The sequence below is a fragment of the Bubalus bubalis genome, chromosome 23 (assembly GCF_019923935.1).
Source record: "Bubalus bubalis isolate 160015118507 breed Murrah chromosome 23, NDDB_SH_1, whole genome shotgun sequence".
In the NCBI taxonomy this organism is placed as follows: domain Eukaryota; kingdom Metazoa; phylum Chordata; class Mammalia; order Artiodactyla; family Bovidae; genus Bubalus; species Bubalus bubalis.
The window spans coordinates 44,550,266-44,574,516 of record NC_059179.1 but is presented as its reverse complement, the minus strand read 5'-3'; the positions used below and the strand labels follow the sequence as shown (position 1 = coordinate 44,574,516).

At 39.3% G+C, this 24,251-nt stretch overlaps 1 protein-coding gene across 2 annotated transcripts in view; it reads right to left on the bottom strand.

Moving 5' to 3' along the window:
- Window positions 1-24,251, bottom strand: part of ZRANB1 (zinc finger RANBP2-type containing 1) — a 72,399-nt gene that overhangs the window by 34,585 nt on the left and 13,563 nt on the right. Inside the window, exons 2-3 of one of the 2 annotated variants that reach the window (XM_025274344.2) lie at window positions 10,048-10,225; window positions 7,923-8,773 (exon numbers count right to left, since the gene is read on the bottom strand). In XM_025274344.2, coding sequence (XP_025130129.2) covers window positions 7,923-8,773; window positions 10,048-10,091 — 895 coding nt within the window. In that variant the 5' untranslated portion in view covers window positions 10,092-10,225. The remainder of the gene's footprint in view (window positions 1-7,922; window positions 8,774-10,047; window positions 10,226-24,251) is intronic. The other variant, XM_025274345.2, reaches the window with a different exon arrangement.

Genomic DNA, 24,251 nt, shown 5'->3' with positions numbered 1-24,251 from the left:
AACAGAAGTAGAACATACTAAGAAGAGGTGGCAAGAATACACAGAGAACTATACAAAAAAGATTGTCACGACCCAGACAATCACAATGGTGTGATCACTCACCTAGAGCCAGACATCCAAGAATGCGAAGTCAAGTGGACCTTAGGAAGCATCACTACAAACAAAGCTAGTGGAGGTGATGGAATTCCAGTTGAGCTATTCCAAATCCTGAAAGATGATGCTGTGAAAGTGCTGCACTCAATATGCCAGCCAATCTGGAAAACTCAACAGTGGCCACAGGACTGGAAAAGGTCAGTTTTCATTCCAATCCCAAAGAAAGGCAATGCCAAAGAATGCTCAAACTACTGCACAATTGCACTCATCTCACACACTAGCAAAGTAATGCTCAAAATTCTCCAAGCCAGGATTCAACAATACGTGAACCGTGAATTTCCAGATGTTCAAGTTGGATTTAGAAAAGGCATAGGAACCAGAGATCAAACTACCAACATCCGCTGGATCATAGAAAAAGCAAGAGAGTTCCAGAAAAACATCTACTTCTGCTTTATTGACTACGCCATAGATTTAACGTGTAGATCACAACAAAGTGGAAAATCCTTCAAGAGATAGGAATACCAGACCACCTGACCTGCTTTCTGAGCAAACTGTATGCAGGTCAAGAAGCAACAGTTAGAACCACACGTGGAACAATGGACTGGCTCCAAACTGGGAAAGGAGTATGTCAAAGCTGTCTACTGTCGCCCTGCTTATTTAACTTATATGCAGAGTACATCATGCAAAATGTCCGGCTGGATGAAGCACAAGCTGGAATCAAGATTGCCAGGAGAAGTATCAATAATCTCAGATATGCAGATGACACCACCTTTAGGGCAGAAAACGAAGAAGAACTAAAGAGCCTCTTGATGAAAGTGAAGAGGATATAGTGAAAAAGTTGGCTTAAAACTCAACATTCAAAAAATTAAGATCATGGCATCCGTTCCCAGCACTTCATGGCAAACAGATGGGGAAACAATGGAAACAATGAGAGACTTTATTTTTGGAGCTCCAAAATCATGGCAGATGGTGACTGCAGCCATGAAATGAAAAGACACTTGCTCCTTGGGAGAAAAACTATGACAAAGCTAGACAGCATATCAAAAAGCAAAGACATTACTTTGCCAACAAAGGTCAAATTACTTTGCTAGTCAAAGCTATGGTTTTTCCAGTAGTCGTGTATGGATGTGAGAGGTGGACCACAAAGAAAGCTGAGTGCCAAAGAATTGATGCTTTGAGCTGTGGTATTGGAGTAGGGACTCTTGAGAGTCCCTTGGACTGCAAGGAGATCCAACCAGTCAATCCTAAAGGAAATCATCCCTGAATATTCATTAGAAGGACTGATACTGAAGCTCCAATACTTTGGCCACCTGATGTGAAGAACTGACTCCTTGGAAAAGACCCTGATGCTGGGAAAGATTGAAGGCGGGAGAAGGAGACAACAGAGAATTGAAACAATTGGATGGTATCACCGACTCGATGGATACAAGTTTGAGCAAGCTCCAGGAGCTGGTGAAGGACAGCAAATTCTGGCGTGCTGCAGTCCATGGGGTCGCAGAGCATGGGCACAACTGAGCAACTGAATTGAAATATATATAAATATAAATAAATAAATAAATATATATATACATACATATGACCTTCATCCACTGTTCCTGGCTCACAACTTCCCCAAACCCTTAAACTTCCTGAGTGATAAAAGCAGTGAGATAATATTTGGTCTCTTTTCCTCAGCTCCTGAAAACACATCAGGGTAGTTGACTTTTGGATCCCACCTCAAGGTGGGGGCTGGCTGCCAGGGGAACTAGCCATGTGATTAGAGGACTGTGACGTTCAGCTCTACCCACTATAGCACCCTGAGCTCCAGAGAGGGGAGAGGGAAGAGAAGTGGGAGACTCCCAGTGATCAATGATTTAATTAACCATGTCTATGTAATAAGGCCTCCGTAAAACCCCAAAAGGACAGTTTCAAGAGCCTCCAGACTGGTGACCACACAGAAATTTGAGGACAGAGGCATACTTGGAAAGAGCATCACGGAAGCTCCACGCCCCTTCCCCAAACCTTACTCTCTACACAGCTCTTCCATCTAGATGTTCATCTGTATCCTTTAATCATATCCTTTTATAATAAACCAGTGACCCAGTAAGTAAACTGCTTCTCTGAGTTATGTGAGGTTTTCTAACAAATTTATCAAACCCAAGGTGCGTGAGGGTGGGAGTGTCATGGGAGCCTCTGATTTATAGGCAGTCAGAAGTACAGGTTAACAACCTGGGCTTGGGGCTGGCTTCTGGCATCTGAAGTGGAGGGAGGTCTTCTGGGACTGACTCCTTCACCTACAGGATTTGATTCAACCTACAGGGTAGACAGTATCAGAACTGAGTTGAACTCTCAGGCACCCTGCTGGTGTTTTGAGAATTACCTGTTGAGACATGAGGAAGCGCCCCAATACAGACACATGTTGGAATTGAAACCCTTTACACAAGAGGAAGAACACACCATTAACAAAACCTTAGTAATTCACTTCCTTGAGAAAAACCATCATACACATGATTTTTAATACCAGTACCAAAATAAATTGAAAAGACCATTTTAAAATGCAAAAAGCTTATACACTAATTATTGTTAAAATGAAAAAAGTGTTAATGAAAGCAATACATTCTGACATGTTTAACAACACACAAGTTTTAGACATTTCTACAGTCTACAGTTAATATCTGACACTCTGGAGTGGACAGATGCATGTAACACTGTATATAGTAAGGGGGCCAAAATATAATCAGCATAAATACAGAATATAACTGCCACAAGTATTACTTTTCAACAGAAGTTATGAGAAAGGGAAAAACATTCCATCAAATACAACAAAATGTTTGCAGACACTTTGTAAGAAAAAATTAAATCTAACGTATCTCCTATGTTTTAAGAATCATCAATGTTTAGACACATCGGAATTTTGCTCAGTAATAAGATTACAATCCTCCTGACTCCATTTCAATATGCTCCATGATAATGCGATTCTGGGTTAGCTCATAAGTCTGATTCTCAACAGGGGTACACCAGTACACACTGTAGGTCACCCCAAAGCTTGGGGGCAACAGAGATGTTATTAATGCATGTTATCTCTAATGCCATTGCCAAGCACAATTCTTTTCCTCCTACGCCTTCAACAGCACTCTTTCTCACTGTCCTCCAATATCAAATCCTTTCCATCTTCATTAGTAGGGTCACTAGACAAGTTAAATGTAAGAAATATTCAGCTGCCTAAGGCAAAATGCAAAACAGGAAGCAACACGTCCAATGGCAACTGAATAATAACTTTTCAAGAAAAAAACTTTAAATATTCATCATGAAGATGGAGAAATTAAATGTGAAGAAATCTGACTTCAGACTTTCCATATCCATAGACCACCTAGTGATAAACTGAGACCTCTTATAAGAAGATCCATGGGACCTACTTGCTCTCTTAACCTGACAAGAAGCCAAGTTGGTTGAGGGCAGTCTGTAAGGTGAAAAGTACAGAATGGTAGGGAGAAAGCCAAGTGGAGAAATTTAAGAGAGAAGCAAAAAGGTTTGTCTCTGAAAGGTCTAGATGTCCAGATCCCAGTTTCCACAAAAGTTTATTCACTGATTAACAAAAATTTCAATGTCTGTTATGTATCAGGCACTGTTTAAGGTACTAGGAAACAGCTGTGAACTAAACAAACAAAATTCCTGGTCGTCATAAAGCTTAAGTTCTTGTATACTTATAGCTGATTCACAGTGTTGTACAGTAGAGACCAACAGAAGATTGTAGAGCAATTATCCTCCAATTAAAAATAAATTTGCTAAAAAAGTTTTAAGTTTTACGAAAGAGACAAATGAGGTGATTTCTAATAAGTATACTAGGAGGTTAACAAGTGTTGTGAAGAAAATGAAAGTTGGGGGAAAAGGATACAGAACAGGACTGAAATTTCAGATGCAGCAGTCAGGGAGGCCTCCCAGAGAAGATAACATGTGAGAAAATACCTGCAGGAGGTACATTCGCTAATCCTGCAAATCTAGAGAAAGTAATCCAGGAAGAGGAAATAGTGCAAAGGGCTTGAGGCTTATTTGCAGAAAAGAAAGGTTGCAAGAGTTGCTGGAATCAGAGAGAGAGAGAGAATGTGTCTAAAAATGGGGGAAGTAGGTGTGGGATAGAGAGCAGAAAGAGCCTAAAAATTGGCTTTTACTTTGAGCAACACAGGGAATCACTGGAGGAGTGAGTAGCTACTCCTGAGTGGAGTAGCTCCTATTCTGAGAACAATTTGTAAACAAGGATACAAACAAAGAGAGGATCATGGCTTGGACCAGGGTGATGACAGGTGGCCAGATTCTGGATATATTTTGAAGACAGAGCCAGTGAGAACGAAATATAAAAGAAAAAGGAGAAAGCCGAGGTTGACCAAAGCTTTGGACACAGCAAATATAAATGAACTTGCTGGGTCCAAAGTCCTAAACCAACATGGGAGAGAGAGAGAACAGATTTGAAAGGCTTGCTCAGATTTAGCCTCACTGAGTTTGAAATAACTACATATTCAAGGGAAAATGCTGCAGAGGCAGCAGCTGGATATGAGAGTCTAGGGTTCAGGCATACAAGAAGTTATCGTACAGATTTAACCTGAGATTCTTATCTGACCCTGTGTCTTTTCAAGGGATCAACTTGGGGGTCCCTTGTTGTTCTTCTAAAGGGCACCTGATTCGGTAGAAGAGCAGCACTAAAATAACGTGTTAGGTGGCGCTGCCTTAATTCCAGGGACACCATCATCTATCCAGGGGGAAAGGCAGACCATGATTAGAATCAACAGAGCTCCCAGAAAATAACCTGGCACTGAACCGCAGACATTCCAGAGACAGGCGCTATTTAAACCACACCTCTGCCGCTACCATTCGGGCACCCACTCCCAGATGCCTTTTCTTCTGGCTTTGGCACTGCTGTCCCCAACGTCCCCTCACCACACAAGAGAATATGACTGAGGTGAAACTTACACCCAACAGTCACATAAAAGACACTTTCTTAATACTGTGGAAACTTCAGCTTTAGCCTTCTCAATACTGAATCTTCATTCCCATTTTAAAATGCTGGCCTGAGGTTGAGATTTTTTATTTAAATTTCAAATGGGAAAGTCTCACATTTTATACTTAGGATAAATTTTATGCATAGTATACACTTTATACTTAGTGTACATACTTTGGAGATGATTTTTTTTTAATATATATGCTGCCAAAGTGAGTACTAAGATGGCTTTATTAAAGGTCTAAATCGGTAAGCCATAATATACCGTATCTAATGAAATCTGGAAAGCGTAAGGCAGACAGAAAGGGAGAAGATTAATTTCCAATACATGTGGACTTCTGCTAACCCAACACAATGTCAACAACTGAAAGTTAACGTATTTCAATGATATTTACAAATCAGGATAAGACTATCCAACAAAGACAGGACCAAAGTCTTTCATACAACTGTTTAGAACCATACTATACAGTGAAAACTCAAAAATACTTGCTGGTAGGAAACAGAATCCACAGTACCAAGAAACAATCAATTCTTAGCCCTAAGAACCTAGAAACTCTGGAGTATGTGGGAATGGGGACTTGACTTTGCTGAGTTATAAGAATTCAAAGAGGCAAAAAGATGGTTATCCAAAAAAACTCAATATATGGAAAGAAAGACAAACATCAAGAAGACACAGTAGTCAGAAATGCAAGAAATAACAGCCATAAAGACAAAGATATACTGACAGGTCTAACTTGTGCATGTCAAGGGGAACAAATATTTCAAAGCAGTTCTTATCATTAGATCCACTAACTTGAAGAAACAGTAACCCCAAAGAGGTTAAAAAAACCACTGCAACCTAGTTTCTTACCTTCTATACTACACACCACCTTACAGTTAATATTAACATATTACACTATTGCCTGCAAAAATAATCTTAACAGTGTTCCAAAAGACAGATGGGTAATTAAAGGATAATCACACCTAGATACAGAAGATCACATAAGATTCCATTTATATGGAATATTCACAATAATAGTCACTGAAACAGAAATCAGACTGCTGATTACCGGGGTCTTGGAGGTGTGGAACAACTGCTTAAATGGGTAACGGGTTTCTTCCAGGATGATGAAAATGTTTCAGAACTAGATGGAGGTGATGGTCGCACAACACTGTGGACATGCTAAATACCACCGAATTGTTCACTTTCAAAATGATGAGTTTTATGTTATGTGAATCTGACCTCAATTTTTAAACATTCATAATAAATAAAACCCTTCTGTATCTCCGGGTTTTAAAAAAAAGAAAAAACATTCACACCATATGTGGCACCTCAATTTGGGGAGAGAAAAAGAATCGCTGGGCTGTAGTGGGACAGCACAGACGGCTGAAGACAGCTCGTCCTCGTCCTTGTCCTCGTCACAGGAGAGAACGGGAGCTAACAGGTACTAAGTGCTGTTTCTGTGTCTTGTTCAGAAGGGCTCATCTGCTGGGACTTTCTTGGGGGGCCAGGACAAAGCTAAAACAAAAAAACAGATTTCTTGAAATCTACTCTTTGGACTTGTAGGTTCCTAAGTTATGTACTCCATATTCTTGGGGCTATATTCAGGAAAATAAACAAAATTAATTGGTACTAGGAAATACACACACATAACCACACACACACACATCCCCACAGCCATGTTTAAGGCATAGTTATTATTCCACACAAGATTTAACTTTAGTAGTCACTCAAAATTTTCTTTACAAAGCTGAATGTCAAAGTAAGCACCCAACTGGGATGACCCAGAGGGATGGTTCCGGGAGGGAGGTGGGAGGGGCGTTCAAGATGGGGAACACGTGTATACCCGTGGCAGATTCATGTTGATGTATGGCAAAACCAATACAATATTGTAAAGTAATTAACCTCCAATTAAAATAAATAAATTTATATTAAAAAAAAAGCAAGCACCCAATCCAAATTATTTAAATTTATATAATTCAAATAGCTAATCTACTCAAAAGCAGTGGGGGGCATACAAATAACTGCTTTCGTGAATTACAATCATAAATAATTAACTCACAAGATCAGTAACTGGAGAAAATCTTACTCTCACAACCTGTCTCTGTCCCTTAACAGCTCTGAGCCAGTAACTGAGATTAATATCCAGCATTTCCTTAGGAAAGTACCAAAACACACAAATCATGTTTGAACTACAAAATCAGCTGGCCACATGAAATCAGTTTCACGAAGTTTGCAAATATTCACTACAAGACATTCACAAAAAATTAACATCAGCGTTTTCAAGGTCAGTATTATGTCTGTTCAACTTCTTGGAGTCACACATTTTTGTGATATTTTTAACTTCTGACTGAAGCTTCTACCATCACAAGACGCTCACACTGTTTACAGACACTCCGAAGCTGCAGCTGGCGCTCCTTAGTCACATCTCCTTACAATTAAGCAGAGTAGCAGTTTTAAACTGCAGGTATATATTTCACTGCAGATATGTAAAAAACTCTGCTATAACTTGACATTTTTCTCTCTAAAGATGGAAAGACACATGCACAATGAAATGGGAGGCAATATAGGACAATGTTACGACAAGATCACAAATTCAGAGGTTCTCATGCATGCATACTGCGAGTAGTAGCTATCATGCTGAATTAACTAAACGCTAAATAATGTTGACCTTCCTTAGATCTTTCACGTTACTTTTAGTATCTTTTCCCAACCCATTCAAACAACAAGATCACAAATTCAGAGGTTCTTATGCATGCACACTGGGAGTGTAACTATCATGCTGAATGAACTAAATGCTAAATAATGTTACCTTCCTTATATCCTTCACGTCATTAATCTCTTTTCCCAATCCATTCAAAAAACACAGAAACTTACCCACACAAGCATTGAGGAACAGCCAGTCAGTCTTTTTCATCCTGTTTTTAATTTGCTTTAGTTTTTTGAAGTCCACTTCAAGTTCCTCCTTGCTGCCAACAGCACCAGCCAGCTCAATCCTCTGGAAATCCATTTTCACCTCCGAGTCCCGTTTCATAGTCGGCGGCGATCTTCTCTGGCTGTTGCCACTGCTACAGCTTCCTCTCCATCGAGCTCTGTCTTGCTCATTAATTATTGAAGAAGCCTCTTCAGTCTCTGCGAACTCGATTGCTTCAATATTATTAGGTCTGGGATGATCGCAAACAACACATTTTTTAGCCTTGGCCCAGTTTTCATATGTGCAAATAGAACAAGTCCAATGCTGGGTCCTTGTGTTCAGTTTATTTCTATCATTGTATTCCTCACAAGGATCAACAGAAAAAGCAACTGGTCTTGAGCCAGATCCTGAGGATTGAGGAGATTCTGTGGGACTCCTGGTCCTACGCTGCGATAAGCACTGAGTGCATCTGATTGCTCTTGGCCAGTTCAAATATGTGCACATGTGGCATGACCATTTATTGGCATTTTCCATGCTATATGAAGATTTAACCCTTGGTCTTGCACTAGAGTCTGGACAGATCAAAGGACTACTTCCTCCTTCGGTGCTGGAAGGATCCCAATCTCTACCAACATCACTTGAACCACTTTTAAATGGATCTTCTGTAATAATTGTCCCACTAGGTCTCTGGGCACGACACATGGTACACTTGATCGCAGACGGCCAGTTTTCATACGTACAGTATTCACAAGCCCACTTAATTCCACGTTCTGACATTGTGCACTTCTTGAAGTGAGTTATGTCAGGCAGGAAGCTATAAATAATTAGGACATGGTTATTAAAACAATAGCTACATAATTTCACCCCTGAAAACATGCCCAAAATATAAAAGTAACCTTCACCTTATAAAATATCAATTTCTCAAGATATGCATGTAACATTTCTTACTGAAATCTTTTTTTTTTTAAATTTCCAGAGAGACACTGGAGATAGTTCCCAAAGAAAAATCTTAGACCTGGGGATTTAATGAAAATGTACTTTGGAATGCAAGAGAGACAGGCAAAAGGAAGTTTGTTCTAAGAGGGAAGGAGGTTAAAGCAGGAAGCCTCTCACAGAAATGTTTCATCTCAGCCAGGTCATCACCATCAATTTATAAAAATAACCAGTAATTAAAAGATTCAAAGGTAAGGGATAGAACACAAACCATGTATCTTAAACACATAACATTCTTAAATTATGAGCAACAGACTATTATGCTATTGAGGCATAGTACCACGATGTTTGATTCACTAAAGAATTCAGAAGATCAGTCAACTCTATCGTTCTTCCTAAGGGAGAAAAGCAGCCTAAATGTGCTCATTCCCCACTGCTCTTAATAAGCACAGGTAGAAAAGATGTTGAGGAGTAATGCTTACAATTAACAAAGTAACAATGTGAAACAAGATAATGTTCCTTGATAGCCTATATCCTCAAAATCTTGCTCCGTCTAGAGTGCGAAAAGTAAAAACCGCACTTTACGTACTCTCAGGACAACCAATCGACAAAACATCCCTGCGATAACCACTAGCATAATGACTCCAATATAATTTTGAATATTTATACTCAAAATATTCAATATTTAAAATGCACTCAATTACATTAACTATTTAAAAGGTTCCTAGGATTCTACACTGGACTTACTAACACTACAAACTATGAAAACTTTATTATTTAATGACAACCAACTTATAAATACTTACACAGCAAATGTAATGATTTTTTTTAATGGCTTGAATTTAGACATTGGCCACAAAAGCCAGCCTTTCCCTTTTCTTAACTCCCTTTCTCAACTAAATGTGTATCATCCTGCTACCTATGTGAAACCAGAAAAGTGAAACAAATCTAGGGAAAGTAAAAGAAAATTTTCCTTCTCTTTCTCAAGGATTTTTCCTTTTGAACCTGGAAAGCAAAATCTTTCATTTAGAAGTGTATTATTACATCCCTGCTTGCCAAGTCCTCACTCCTTTTAATAGCATAAACTTTGTTAAGAGGACAATTTCACTATAAGAGAGCCTACTATTTAATAGCTAAAATAAAAATCACACTTACTAAGATTTTAGTTTCCATGCTATAACCTCCACCTTGTTGTACATGGTCAGAATGAAAGCACAGTTTATAAATCAGAACAAAGACAAGACTCAGTCGTCATGGTGGCTCAGATTCTGACTTCCTCAGGAGATACTGCAAAATGTAGTAAGTGGTTCTGCAGAATTGTGAATAGCTATTCCTGTAAAGGAGACCAAAACTGAATTTCACTTGAAGCCTACTACTTTATCCAAAAGTATTTATTTTTTAAAAAAGGCTTTATTTTTATAAATTCTCTATTCTAATCCTACTCATTTAATAATGGACTCCGATCTTTAGAATTTTAATATAGCAAAGAGTCAGCTGATTGGGTTGGTCAGTCAAATTAGGTACAGGAAAGATATTTTTCCCCTAAAACCTTAAACACATGTGTGTATGCACTATTATCATTCATCTTAAATTGGTAGTAGGGCTTCCCTCATAGCTCAGTTGGTAAAGAATCTGCCTGCAATGCAGGAGACCCCGGTTCAATTCCTGGGTGGGGAAGATTCCCTGGAGAAGGGATAGGCTACCCAATCTAGTATTTTTGGGCTTTCCTTGTGGTTCAGCTGGTAAGGAATCCGCCTGCAATGCAGGAGAACTGGGTTCGATCCCTGGGTTGGGAAGATTCCCCTGGAGAAGGGAGAGGCTACCCACTCCAGTATTCTGGCCTGGAGCATTCCATGGACTATATATAGTCCATGGGGTCGCAAAGAGTCGGACACAACTGACTGACTTACAATTTAAGTTGGTAGTACTAATAAGTCAATTCCTACCTGTATCACTTATTATTATTGCAGAGGGAAAGATGGTATAAACCAAAAGAAAAAAGCAAGTGTGTATATATACACACACACACACACACATAGCACTTATATTTAACTTTGAAGTCCTTTTCTCATTCAGCAGCTTCATTTTTCTCAAATCCAGGTAATTTGTTATTTATCTACTTAGATTTTTAAATTTAGTTTGAACCTACTGATTATATACAATCTGACAGCAACCCAAAAGTGTGTTGAAGGGCAAAGGCTAAAATCATAAAAGCATCCATAAAATGGACAATTGAGATTTAATGGCAACTTTCATATTCATTAGGCAGTTTCTTCCTTTGGTTTCTCAGGAATGAAATATAAATTACTTGCTCATGCTACTGGAAACTAAAATGAGCAAATAGAAACTTAACATGACGAGAACAAATGACATAATGTACATATCCAAGGATATGTAATCTCAATATTTAAAACATTCACATTCAAAAATTCACGCCTGCTTTGATAAGTATTACTTTGATATAGTCTCATCTAAACAGTTTGTGGCTTACATTACCTTAGCTAATCTTCATGGAATTAATACTGTGCCAGCATAACTTAAATGTCCATGTCTCACAGAAAACAAACAAAAGACCCTGTCATTAACAAATAAAAAATCATCATGTGAGCCTGGTAATAGCCTGTGTGTGCTGTGTGCTTAGTCGCACAGTCGTGTCCAACTCTGTGTGACCTCATGGCCTGTAGCCCACCAGGCAACTCTGTCCATGGGACTCTCCAGGCAAGAACACTGGAGTGGGTTGCCATGCCCTCCTCCAGGGGATCTTCCCAACCCAGGGATCGAACCCAGGTCTCTCGCACTGCAGGCAGATTCTTTACCTTGTGAGCCACCAAGGAAGCCCGGTACATAGCCTACCCCTCCCCAAAATTCAGGTAACTAAGGAATACCAAAACCAAGCTCAAGTTAAAAAAAAAAAAAAAAAAGAATTCTGAGGTAAGTGCATTATATTAGACAATGATACATATGTATACACTCTACTGAGATGTTGTAGGAGTAGATTTTTTATAACTGAAAGTTAAAATTCAGTTTTAACTACAGGGGAATTTGTAGTGTATTTACAATTTTGAGTAATTGACCTCAAAATAGATATATTTCTTCTGTAGTGTTCAGTAATACTTCACGAGTATGGTCTAGTTCACTATTAAACATGACAGTATAAAAAATGTTTACTTATGAGCCCCTCCCTTTCGCTAACCACTGACCCAAGCATCATAGTACTCATAGTTTTAATAGTGTTTGACCTTGGAAGTATATAATTAAAAGCAGTTGTGAATTTAATACTACAAAACTTTTTTACAAAGTTAAAATCCTAGAGAGAATTATCTCAGAGCATCATCTGCACCTGTGGTAACAGTAAATGGAATGGAAGAATAAAAATAACATCGGTTCAACTACGTGATTTTGCATTACTGAGATGACATTAATACTGAGTACACTTTTCTACCAAAGTCAAAACATCCCAAAAAGAACATGAAATTATTTTTAACAGCAACCAGCTCTAAGAGTTAATATTGCACACTGAAATAAAACCATTATTAAATATCTTTCAAGTAAACATATATTCAAATATCCAATTTACAAGCCTACTTTTGCATAAAACACAGCTTTCCAAATTCTATCCAGTGAATCATACTTCAGCTAACTGGTACACAAAGTAACAATAAAATCTATATAATAAGTGCCCTTCAAGGGGCATGAGATACAACTACTACTACTATTCTTAAATATTCCTTGGTTGAAATGCAATAGCAGCAGTTCCCATCTTGTGGACCAAAGAGTCCACAAATCTATACATCAAACCCTACCTGCAGACTGAATAATGTCTCCAAGTATATTAACCATTTTCTAGTATTAAATTCACAACTGTTTTTGATATACTTCCAAGTTCAAACACTAATAAAACTCAGTATTATCATGCATGAGTCAGTGGCTAGCAAAAGGGAGGGGCTCCTAACTAAACATTTTTTATACTGTCATGCTTAGCAGTGAATTAGACCAGTACTCTTGCCTGCAAAATCCCATGGATGGAGGAGCCTGGTGGGCTGCAGTCCATGGGGTCACTAAGAGTCGGATACGACTGAGCGACTTCACTTTCACTTTTCACTTTCATGCATTGGAGAAGGAAATGGCAACCCACTCCAGTGTTCTTGCCTGGAGAATCCCAGGGACGGGGGAGCCTGGTGGGCTGCCGTCTATGGGGTCGCACAGAGTCGGACACGACTGAAGTGACTTAGCAGCAGCAGACCATCCTTGTGAAGCATTACTAAACACTACGAAGAAACATATCTATTTTGAGGTCAATTACTCAAAATTGTAAATACACTACAAATTCCCCCAACCACCTACTAAAACTCTCTGAAGGAGAACTAGAGAAGTGAAATGGTCCTCACCAAATACAAACTCCTTGAGAAATAAACTGACAGAAACTTAACTGCCAGTTAGTGTCAAATGACAACCAGTTATCCAAAGGAAGGTCTAAGATATCAGTTTTATATTAGCTTTATTAGTAAGCCTATATTTAGTAATACAAATGTTAATTTTTAATGTAAATTGTTAATGTAGGTATTAATTAACATAAACCTGTGCAGATTTACAAGTGCTCAGAAAGCATTTTAGGGGAATAAAGATGAAAGCTAAAACTAGAAGGATACTCCAAGCATGTTGAATTTTCAGGTTCTATTAAAGTATTAGCACAAGTTAATTCTGAATGGCAAAATTTATATTTTAAAAAAGTACTATGCTTAACTTCTGAGCTCCAAATTCCACAGTCATTTCCTCTTTTCCCCTCAGCATCTTTCTACATCACTGTCTTCCTCGTAACAGTCAACAGAAAAAACAACTGGTCTTGAGCAAGATCCTAAAGCTTCATGATATGGTGGACCGTCTGTCTACAAATCTCACCTCATTGCAGGACTCCAACAGCTTGTCGCATTCCACACTAAACCTCTTATCGTCCACCTACAACAAACCCCAGGCTGACTTCTCTCTCCGGTTTCCATTAAGGACACCACTAACACTACTGGACCCAGCACAGCAACTCAGACTCATCTTGAATTCTGCCTTCACCCCATAGATTCTTTCCAGTGGTTTCTGTACAATCAGTTTTCTTTCCATTTCAGCAGCCATCAACCCTTTTTCAGTTCAGGTCAGAACTACTCTAATAGCCTCCTAAGCGCCTTCCCTTTCTAAATCCATCCAGCTCACCGTTCGCAAAATAATCCTAATAACAAGGCCCTCATTCTGAAACTCTTCTATAACAGCACAAACTCTCAGCTCCTTCCCAACACACAAACACAGCACACACCCCAGACCCACTCATGTACTACCAGCCCTCCACAATATACACATGAAGACATTACCTGAGAAAAACAAGCACGACAGACATATACACTCAGTTCTGGCAAATCCTACTCTTCCTTTAAAGCTTAGTTCAAATCTCATCTCTCTGATAAAGTTTTTCAAATCATTTCAAGTATATACACCCCAAGCAACCACAACACTTCCATCCACATTTGGCACCTACTGTATGTCTTCTTGGCTCTAGTTTCTGAAACACTGATTTGTGGAACACTGTGCTGTATCATTTCCTACACTCGGTTTTCAATCAGAGCTTCCCAGGTGCACCAGTGGTAAAGAATCCACCTGCCAATGCAGGAGACGCCTGGGACTTCGGTTCCATCCTTGGGTCAGGAAGATCGGAAATGGCAACCTGCTCCAGTACTCTTGCCTGGAAAACCCCATAGACAGAGGAGCCCGGCAGGGTCTAGTCCACGGGGTTGCAAAGAGTCAGACAGGACTGAGTGAGCACAGCAGAGCCAAGCTGTCAAGAACTTTGGCTCAGAGATTCTAATGGCATGGAATGGGGACCAGTCCTATGTTTAGAAAAATCCAGAGAGGAGACCATGTTGAGTGACCTAAACAGAGAAAGGAGTGGAGCTTTTGAGCAATTTCAGGAAAAATAGGAGAGATTCTAGAGGATGGGATCCACTCCTGTATCAAGACCTCAGTAGACAGTGCCTAGCACTAACAATAGGTACCAAGCCAAAGGCACACATGAGCTGGTTAAGTATTCAAGTCCTGAGGTGGCAAGGACACAAGTGCACAGACTTTTGCAGCCATTAAACATCCTCTGAGAGTCCTAAATCTGTGTGAAATCATGTACAAATGATTAAGAATCAGTAAGACCCAAAAAATATGCTGACCTTCACCTCCTTCAGAGATCACTGTTATCTATCTCATCTGTATACTAAACATATTCGCTAAGAAGATCCCTTCCAAGCAATGTGTGGATAAGTTGGACAAAATTACTTTGGTTAAAATAATAGTAATAATAGTTCAGTTCAGTTCAGTCACTCAGTCATGTCTGACTCTTTGCAACCCCATGAACCGCAGCACGCCAGGCCTCCCCGTCCATCACCAACTCCCGGAGTTCACCCAGACTCAGGTCCATCGAGTCAGTGCTGCCATCCAGCCATCTCATCCTCTGTCGTCCCCTTCTCTTCCTGCCCCCAATCCCTCCCAGCATCAGAGTCTTTTCCAATGAGTCAACTCTTCGCATGAGGTGGCCAAAGTACTGGAGTTTCAGCTTTAGCATCATTCCTTCCAAAGAAATCCCAGGGCTGATCTCCTTCAGAATGGACTGGTTGGATCTCCTTGCGGTACAAGGGACTCTCAAGAGTCTTCTCCACCACCACAGTACAAAACCATCAATTCTTCGGCTCTCAGCCTTCTTCACAGTCCAACTCTCACATCCATACATGACCACAGGAAAAACCATAGCCTTGACTAGATGAACCTTTGTTGGCAAAGGAATGTCTCTGCTTTTGAATATGCTATCTGAATATGCTATCTAGGTTGCTCATAACTTTTCTTCCAAGGAGTAAGCGTCTTTTAATTTCATGACTACAGTCACCATCTGCAGTGATTTTGGAGCCCAAAAAAACAAAGTCTGACACTGTTTCCCCATCTATTTCCCATGAAGTGATGGGACCTGATGCCATGATCTTCGTTTTCTGAATGTTGAGCTTTAAGCCAACCTTTTCACTCTCCACCTTCACTTTCATCAAGAGGCTTTTTAGTTCCTCTTCACTTTCTGCCATAAGGGTGGTGTCATCTGCATATCTGAGGTTATCGATATTTCCCCCGGCAGTCTTGATTCCAGCTTGTGCTTCTTCCAGTCCAGTGTTTCTCATGATGTACTCTGCATATAAGTTAAATAAGCAGGGTGACAATATACAGTCTTGATGTACTCCTTTTCCTATTTGGAACCAGTCTGTTGTTCCATGTCCAGTTCTAACTGTTGCTTCCTGACCTGCATACAAATTTCCCAAGAGGCAGATCAGGTGGTCTGATATTCCCATCTCTTTCAGAATTTTCCACAGTTTATTGTGGTCCACAGAGTCAAAAGCTTTGGCATAGTCAATAAAGCAGAAATAGATGTTTTTCTGGAACTCTTGCTTTTTCCATGATCCAGCAGATGTTGGCAATTTGATCTCTGGTTCCTCTGCCTTTTCTAAAACCAGCTTGAACATCAGGAAGTTCACGGTTCACATATTGCTGAAGCCTGGCTTGGAGAATTTTGAGCATTACTTTACTAGCGTGTGAGATGAGTGCAACTGTGCGGCAGTTTGAGCATTCTTTGGCATTGCCTTTCTTTGGGATGGAATGAAAACTGACCTTTTCCAGTCCTGTGGCCACTGCTGAGTTTTCCAAATTTGCTGGCATATTGAGTGCAGCACTTCCACAGCATCATCTTTCAGGATTTGAAATAGCTCAACTGGAATTCCATCACCTCCACTAGCTTTGTTTGTAGAGATGCTTTCTAAGGCCCACTTGACTTCACATTCCAGAATGTCTGGCTCTAGGTGAGTGATCACACCATCGTGACTATCTAGGTCGTGAAGATCTTTTTTGTACAGTTCTTCTGTGTATTCTTGCCATTTCTTCTTAATATCTTCTGCTTCTGTTAGGTCCATACCATTTCTGTCCTTTATCGAGCCCATCTTTGCATGAAATGTTCCCTTGGTAGCTCTAATTTTCTTGAAGAGATCTCTAGTCTTTCCCATTCTGTTGTTTTCCTCTATTTCTTTGCACTGATCACTGAAGACGGCTTTCTTATCTCTTCTTGCTATTCTTTGGAACTCTGCATTCAGATGCTTATATCTTTCCTTTTCTCTTTTGTTTTTTGCTTCTCTTCTTTTCACAGCTATTTGTAAGGCCTCCCCAGACAGCCATAGTTAAAAATAATAATAATTAACTAACACTGTCATGGTGACTTTGGCCTTACTGGCACCATGCCTTACTGGCAGTTACAAGTACAACCACTACAACTTCATTCTAACAAACCTAAGTCCTTAAAATATAACAAAGAATATAAAGTTTACATTTCAGTAAGTCAACACTGTGTTAATTAGGAAAATTAATAAAAGCTACAATGTTAATGGTTTCTCTTAAACCACCAGATAACTAGTACCCCACTGATACATAAACACAAGGTTAATTTACAGTATGTCAAATCTCAAACAATAGTACGGCTCCTTTTCAAAATCTGAATCCCAGTCATTTCAGGAGAAATTCTACCTATTTACATACTAGGGCTTTATCTGTAATTTCACCAACTTCCTCTGTACTCTCAAGTTTTTAGACAGTAACAAAAAAGACAGGAGGAGTAATAAATACAATAACAGATGGACACACAGATTGATCTTGAGCTACTGCAGAACCCATCTTAGCATGCTTCTTATACACAGTTTCAGACACATCACAGGTCAATCATGCACCACAAATTACAGTCCTTATAAACAAAACTAATTTAACAACCTAGGACTAGTTACAGGAGGTCTACTACACACTCAGAAATGTGCAAAGATGTATCCATGAGATAAAATATTGTCCTTATGCTCAGGACACCTGCAATTTAACTAGATAAAAGATGACTATGGCTTTTCTTAAATGCACACACAAGTGGGGAGATTATTTTAAGAGTGCACATCAAGCCAGCATTTAAAATACAGTAAAACAACTGTATTTTGCAAAAGCTATGAACATGTTACTTCACTCCGAATTTGGTTTTTATCATCCTATCCATCCTCTGTTCACACTGAACAGATTAGTCCCAATTAACAATATCCGCAGGAAGCAAACAATATCCATGGGGTTCTCCAGGCAAGAATACTGGAGTGGATTGCCATTTCCTTCTCCAGGGGATCCTCCTGACCCAGGGATTGAGTCTGGGTTTCCCACATTGTGGGTAGATTCTTTACTGTCTGAGCTACCAGGGAAGCCCGGATAGGAACCAAAAGTCACGATCAAACCTAGCCCAACTAAAGGCCATCTTTTTAACCAAACACTATCTTTTCTGTATGACAGAGAAAGAAAGGGTAGAAATTTTTTAAATAATCATTGAGTTCTGATATAAAAGTTGAAAAGCAGGCAGAAGCAAATGAATGAAATATTCCAGGGCAAAAGCAACTCAGAGCTATTACAAAGAAGTTATTCACAAATTTTATTTATTAACAGTGTGAAGTCATCCAATCAGATTACTTTTCTCACAATTCCTACTATAATGAATAACAGGAAAATAGGGTGGGGATTTTATGAGTTGCGTTTTCATTGCTTAGGCAGGGAGAACAAGCACACAGAAGTTTAGCAAAGGACAACCTAGGAAGGAATGCCAAAGACAGCAGTAGCTTGAGAAAGGACTGCTTACCCAACTATTAGAGATGAATGAGTGTACAGGCCAACTTTGTCTATTTCACAATTTTGCCAGGGTCAGCCTTGTCCAACTAAGAAAAGAAAATAGCTAACACGTAAGCATTTATTATATGCCAGATAATGTTCTAAGTACTGAATATATTATTAACTAATCTAATCCTCAGAACTCTATGAAACAGGTATTACTATTAATATAATCTCCAATTTTAAAGACTGGAAACAGGAAAAGAAAAGTTGAATAACTTTCCTGAAGTGACAAAACTGCTGTGTGGCAGAGCCAGGACTTGAACTTGGGCATTCTGGCTCCGAAGTCTGTACTAAACAGACAAGGTAGTAAAAATACATTTATACTGCAGCCCATAGTCACTTATTCCCATTATCCAGGATTTGGACAACTAATAAACTGTACTGAGTGACTCACTAAACAGTCTTTCCTAGATAACTAATAACAGACAATCTCTAAACAAGCTAACTAAACTTGAAAACACACACTTGGTCAAATTTTATTAGCTTTTTAAGTTACACAGAATCTTCCCAAAGCTTATCTAGATTGAGAACTACTGCAAAATGGCTAAAAAGTTAAGTAAGCAGGACCTAAAAAGTTATTTCTAAAAACAAGATAACACTAAGTTTTCCATGTAAAATTGAATGGGAAAAAGAAAAAAAACAACCTCATATATACATCATGGCTTTTGACTATAAAATGCTTTTTAAGTATTTTTTATTCTGGAGGCAATCCCTGGAGATGAAAATATAAAAGTCAGCTTGACTTCTCTTAAACCAATACACTTATCCAAACTACTGAAGAAATGAAAGTATATCAATTAAAAGTACATCAACAGAAAACCTTCCATTTTCATTGAGACAACTGAAAAAGGGCAAAGTCTCCCCAAATGATAGGCATGTGTGAATTTCACTACCTATCCATGGCCTTGTATTAGAGCAAAGACTGTGAGACAGAAAATAAATCATTTTTACTGCCAAGAGCCTCAGTTTTCTCATGTGTGAAAAAATGAGTTAAGATGATCTCCAGGGACTCCCTTGGTGGCACAGTGGATAAGAATCTGCCTGCCAATGCAGGGGACATGGGTTCAACCCCTAATCCAGGAAAATTCCACATGCCACGGAGCAACTAAGCCCATACGCCTCAACTACTGAGTCCAGGTTCGTGAGTCACAGCCAACGGGCTCCTGTGCCACAACTACTGAAGCCCTCACGCCTTAGAGCCCATGCACCGCAACCAGAGAGTAGCCCTTGCTGTCTGCCACGAGAGAAAGCCCCCATGCAGCAGTGAGGACCCAGCACAGCCAAAAACAAATAAATATAGCAGTTTGTAAAAACCCTAACTCGCAGAGTCTCACATTCTTCTCTGTAAAGACTCACTTTGGGGGGGGCAGATAAATTGGGAGCCTGGGATAGACATACGCACACTACTATACATAAAACAGATAGCTAATCAGGACCCACTACTGTACAGCACAGGGAACTCTCCTCAATGCTCTTTAATGGTATACTGTGTGCTCAGTCGTGTACAACTCTGTGACCCCATGGGCTGTAGCCCACCAGGGTGCTCTGTCCATGGGATTCTCCAGGCAAGAATACTGGCGTGGGTTGCCATTTCCTTCTCCAGGAGATCTTCCTGACCCAGGGATCGAGTCTTTAAGAAGATTCACTTTATTCATTTTGCAAATAAACACTTTTTAACTTTTCCCTGCTCCATCTGTGACACACTCCAACAGTCAAGCCCAAATTTTAAAATATGCACTTAATATTAAGTTAATGATCACTTAATATACCTAAACAGTATCAAAATCCTATTTCTAAAACAAAGTTATATCTATAAATTCATATATAATACCACCAATGAATTATTTGTGCCAAATAATGCATCAAACCTGAATGCAACTGAGTTTTGAGATGCAACTAGCAGTTTATAGGATCGTAAGGGATAGAGACTCAAACTGATTCCATGGAGATCCAATCAGTAAATTCCTCTGAGCTTGTGTATATTAAAACTTCTGCTTAGTTGTTCAGTCATGTCTGACTCTTCACAACCCCATGGACTGCAGCATGCCAGGCTCCTCTGTCCTAGGGATTCTCCAGGCAAGAATACTGGAGTGGGTTGCCATGCCTTCCTCCAGGGGATCTTCCCAACTCAGGGATTGAACCCAAGTCTCCTGCATTGCAGGTGAATTCTTTACCATCTGCACCACCAGAGGAGCCCATATTAAAACTTAAATATGTGCTAAAAATTAAACACGGAACTGATATTAAGAAGTTATTAAAATTTTAAGGTGTGATTAACAGTATGGTATCTATGTTTCTAAAAGAGTACTTCTCTCTTAAGAGACACATGCTGAGTTATTTATAGCATTATGTCTTGAATTTGCTTTAAATCCACTGGGGAGAAGCAAGAAGAATATAAATGAAACAAGACTGGACATGTGTTGCTAACTGGGTGATGGATTTACATGAGAATTCATTCTCCCAATCTCTCTGTATGTGTACTTGTTTGAAATTTTTCACAATGAAAAGTTTTTAAAATCTATCAAGAAGGTAACAAATGCTATTGCAGACTAAGAATCAAGCCTTTAATTCTAAGACTAGGTTGTTAAGACGAGAAAAGGATCAAGAGGCAGTATATCGTGTATTGTTAAGACTGTTACTCAAAACTTGGTCCAGGGTCCTGTGATATTCTACAAACTGTTTACTAGCTTACAGAGAAAATGAGTAATTTTACTAGCAATTTTAAAGAATTTTATGATTGCTGAAAATAGTAGTAAAACATCTGAGCACGTGTTTGAGATGCAATGCTAAAACATTTGAAAAACTTCTCTTCTTTTTACAACTCACAGGTATGGTTCATCAGAGAGAGAAAACATATCACAATATGAGCCAGCTTCTCTCACACTAAACTTGCAGATGAGTATCACACTTCAGAAAACCAAGACAGACTTAAATTGGAGTGACAAAAATCCATCTTTTCAACATTTCTTAGGAACCCAGGCAAAAACTCTCAACAAAATAGAAACAAATCAAATCCAACAATGTATAAAAAGAATTCTACATCAGAACTAAGTGGGGTTTATTCCAGATATGCAAGCTTAGTTCAATGTTCAAAAATCAATACACGTAACACATTCTATCAACAAGCTAAAGAAAAAAAAAAAAAAAAAATCACATGACCACATACATACATGAAGAAAAAGTATTTGACAAAATCCAACATGATTTAAAAAAAAACAAACACTCAGCAGATTTCAGGGGAACCTTCTCAATGCAATAAAGAGTATGTACAATAAACTTGCACATCAACTTTACACTTGATGGTGAAAAACTAGACACTTTTCAGCTAATACCCATATCAGGGCAAGGTCGTCCCCTCTCACCACTCCTTTTCAATGTCAAACTGGAAATTCCTGCGAGTACTGTAAAATAAGAAAAGAAAAGAAAAAGGATACAGATTGGGAAATAAGAAATCAAACTGTTCATATTCACAGATGACAGGATTGTCTATGAAGAAAATCCAAAAAAGAATCAACAAAACTACAGCTACTACAGGATTATAACAGGATTGCAGGATAAAGGTTAAGTAAGTCAATTGCTTTCCTATATACCAGCAATAAACAAATGGAATTTGAAATTTAAAACACATCACTATTTATATTAGCACCCCCAAAAACGGATTAAAGTCAGAGAACTTAGTGTTCTGACTTTTTGACTTACTATACAGTTACAGTGGGCTTCCCTGGTGCTTCAGATGGTAAAGAATCCGTCTGCAATGCAAGAGACCTGGGTTTGATGTCTGGGTTGGGAAGATCCCCTGAAGAAGGGAATAGCAACCCACCCCATTATTCTTGCCTAGAGAATCCCATGGACAGAGGAGCCTGGCAGGCTGCAGTCCATGGGGTCACACAGAGTCGGACAGGACTGAGCGACTTTCACTTTCATACAGTTACAGTAATCAAAACACTGGTACCGGTGAAAGAACAGGTCAATGAAATGGAATAGAGCCCAGAAATTGATCCACACATACAGAGTCAACTGATATTTGACTTGAATAAGCAAAGGCAATACAATGGAGAAAAAATCCTTCCAAAAAATTGTGCTGAAACCACTGGACAACCACATGCAAAAACAAAAATGGCTCACAGACCTCACACCCCTCACAAAAATTCCCTCAAAATGGATCACAGACAAAACGTTAAATTGCTGTTGTTGTTCAGTTGCTCAGTCGTGTCTGACTCTTTGCAACCCCATGAACCATGCAGCATGCCAGGCTTCCCTGTCGTTCAGTATCTCCTGGAGTTTTGCTCAAACTCATGTCCTTTGAGACAGTGATGCCATCCCACCATCTCATCCTCTGTTGTCCCCTTCTCCTCCTGCCTTCAATCTTTCCCAGCATCAGGGTCTTTTCCAATGAGTCAGCTCTTCCTATCAGAGGGCCAAAGTACTGGTGCTTCAGCACCAGTGCATCCAATGAATATTCAGAGTTGACTTCCTTTAGGATAGACTGGTTTGATCTCCTTTATGTACAAAAGGGACTTTCAAGGGTCTTCTTCAACACCACAGTTAGAAACGATCAATTCTTTGGGGCTAAGCCTTCTTTATAGTCCAACTCTCACAACCATACATGACTACTGGAAAAACCACAGCTTTGACTATATAGACCTTTTGTCGGCAAAGTGATGTCTCTGCTTTTTAATAACACCGCTTAGGTTCGTCATAGCTATTCTTTCAAGGAGCAAGGGTCTTGTGATTTCGAGGCTGCAGTCACCATCTGCAGTGATTTTGGAGCCTAAGAAAATGAAATCTGACACTTTCCACATTATCCCCATCTATTTGCCATGAAGTGATAGGACCAGATGCCATGATCTTAGTTTTTTGAATGTTGAGTTTTAAGCCAGCTTTTTCACTCTTTCACCTTCATGATGAGGCTCGTTGATCCTCTTCACTAAATGCAGAGCTATAAAATTCCCAGAAGATAATATGAAAGGAAATCTAGATAAACCCGACTATGCCAATGACTTTTCAGATAAAACCCAAAGACACAATCCATGAAAGATATACTTGATAAACTGGATTTATTAAAATTGAAAATTTCTGTTCTACAGAAGACATGGTCAAGAAAATGACAAGATAAGCCAAAAAATAGGAAAAAAATCTGATAAAGACTGTTATCTAAACTATAAAGAGCTCTTGAAACTCAATAATAATAAAACACCCTAATTAAAACAAGGGCAAAGACCTGAACAGACACTTCATCAAAGAAGATATACAGATGGCAAACAAGCATAAGAAAAAATATTCAACATTATACCTCATCAGTATGGGGTCGCACAGAGTCGGACACAACAAGCGACTTAGCAGCAGCAGAGAATTGCAAATTAAGACTGCAATGAGATATGACCACACAGCTCTTAGAATGACCAAAATCCAGAACACTAACAACAAATGCTAGAAAGGATACAGATCAACAAGAACTCTCATCCACTGCTGACTGGAATGCAAAGTGATACAACCAAGGTGGGAAGAGTCTGGCAATTTCTTCCCTTGTAACTCAGTCGGTAAAGAATCCACCTCCATTGCAGGAGATGGGGGTTCAATCCCTGGGTTGGGAAGATCCCCTGGAGAAGGAAATGTCAACC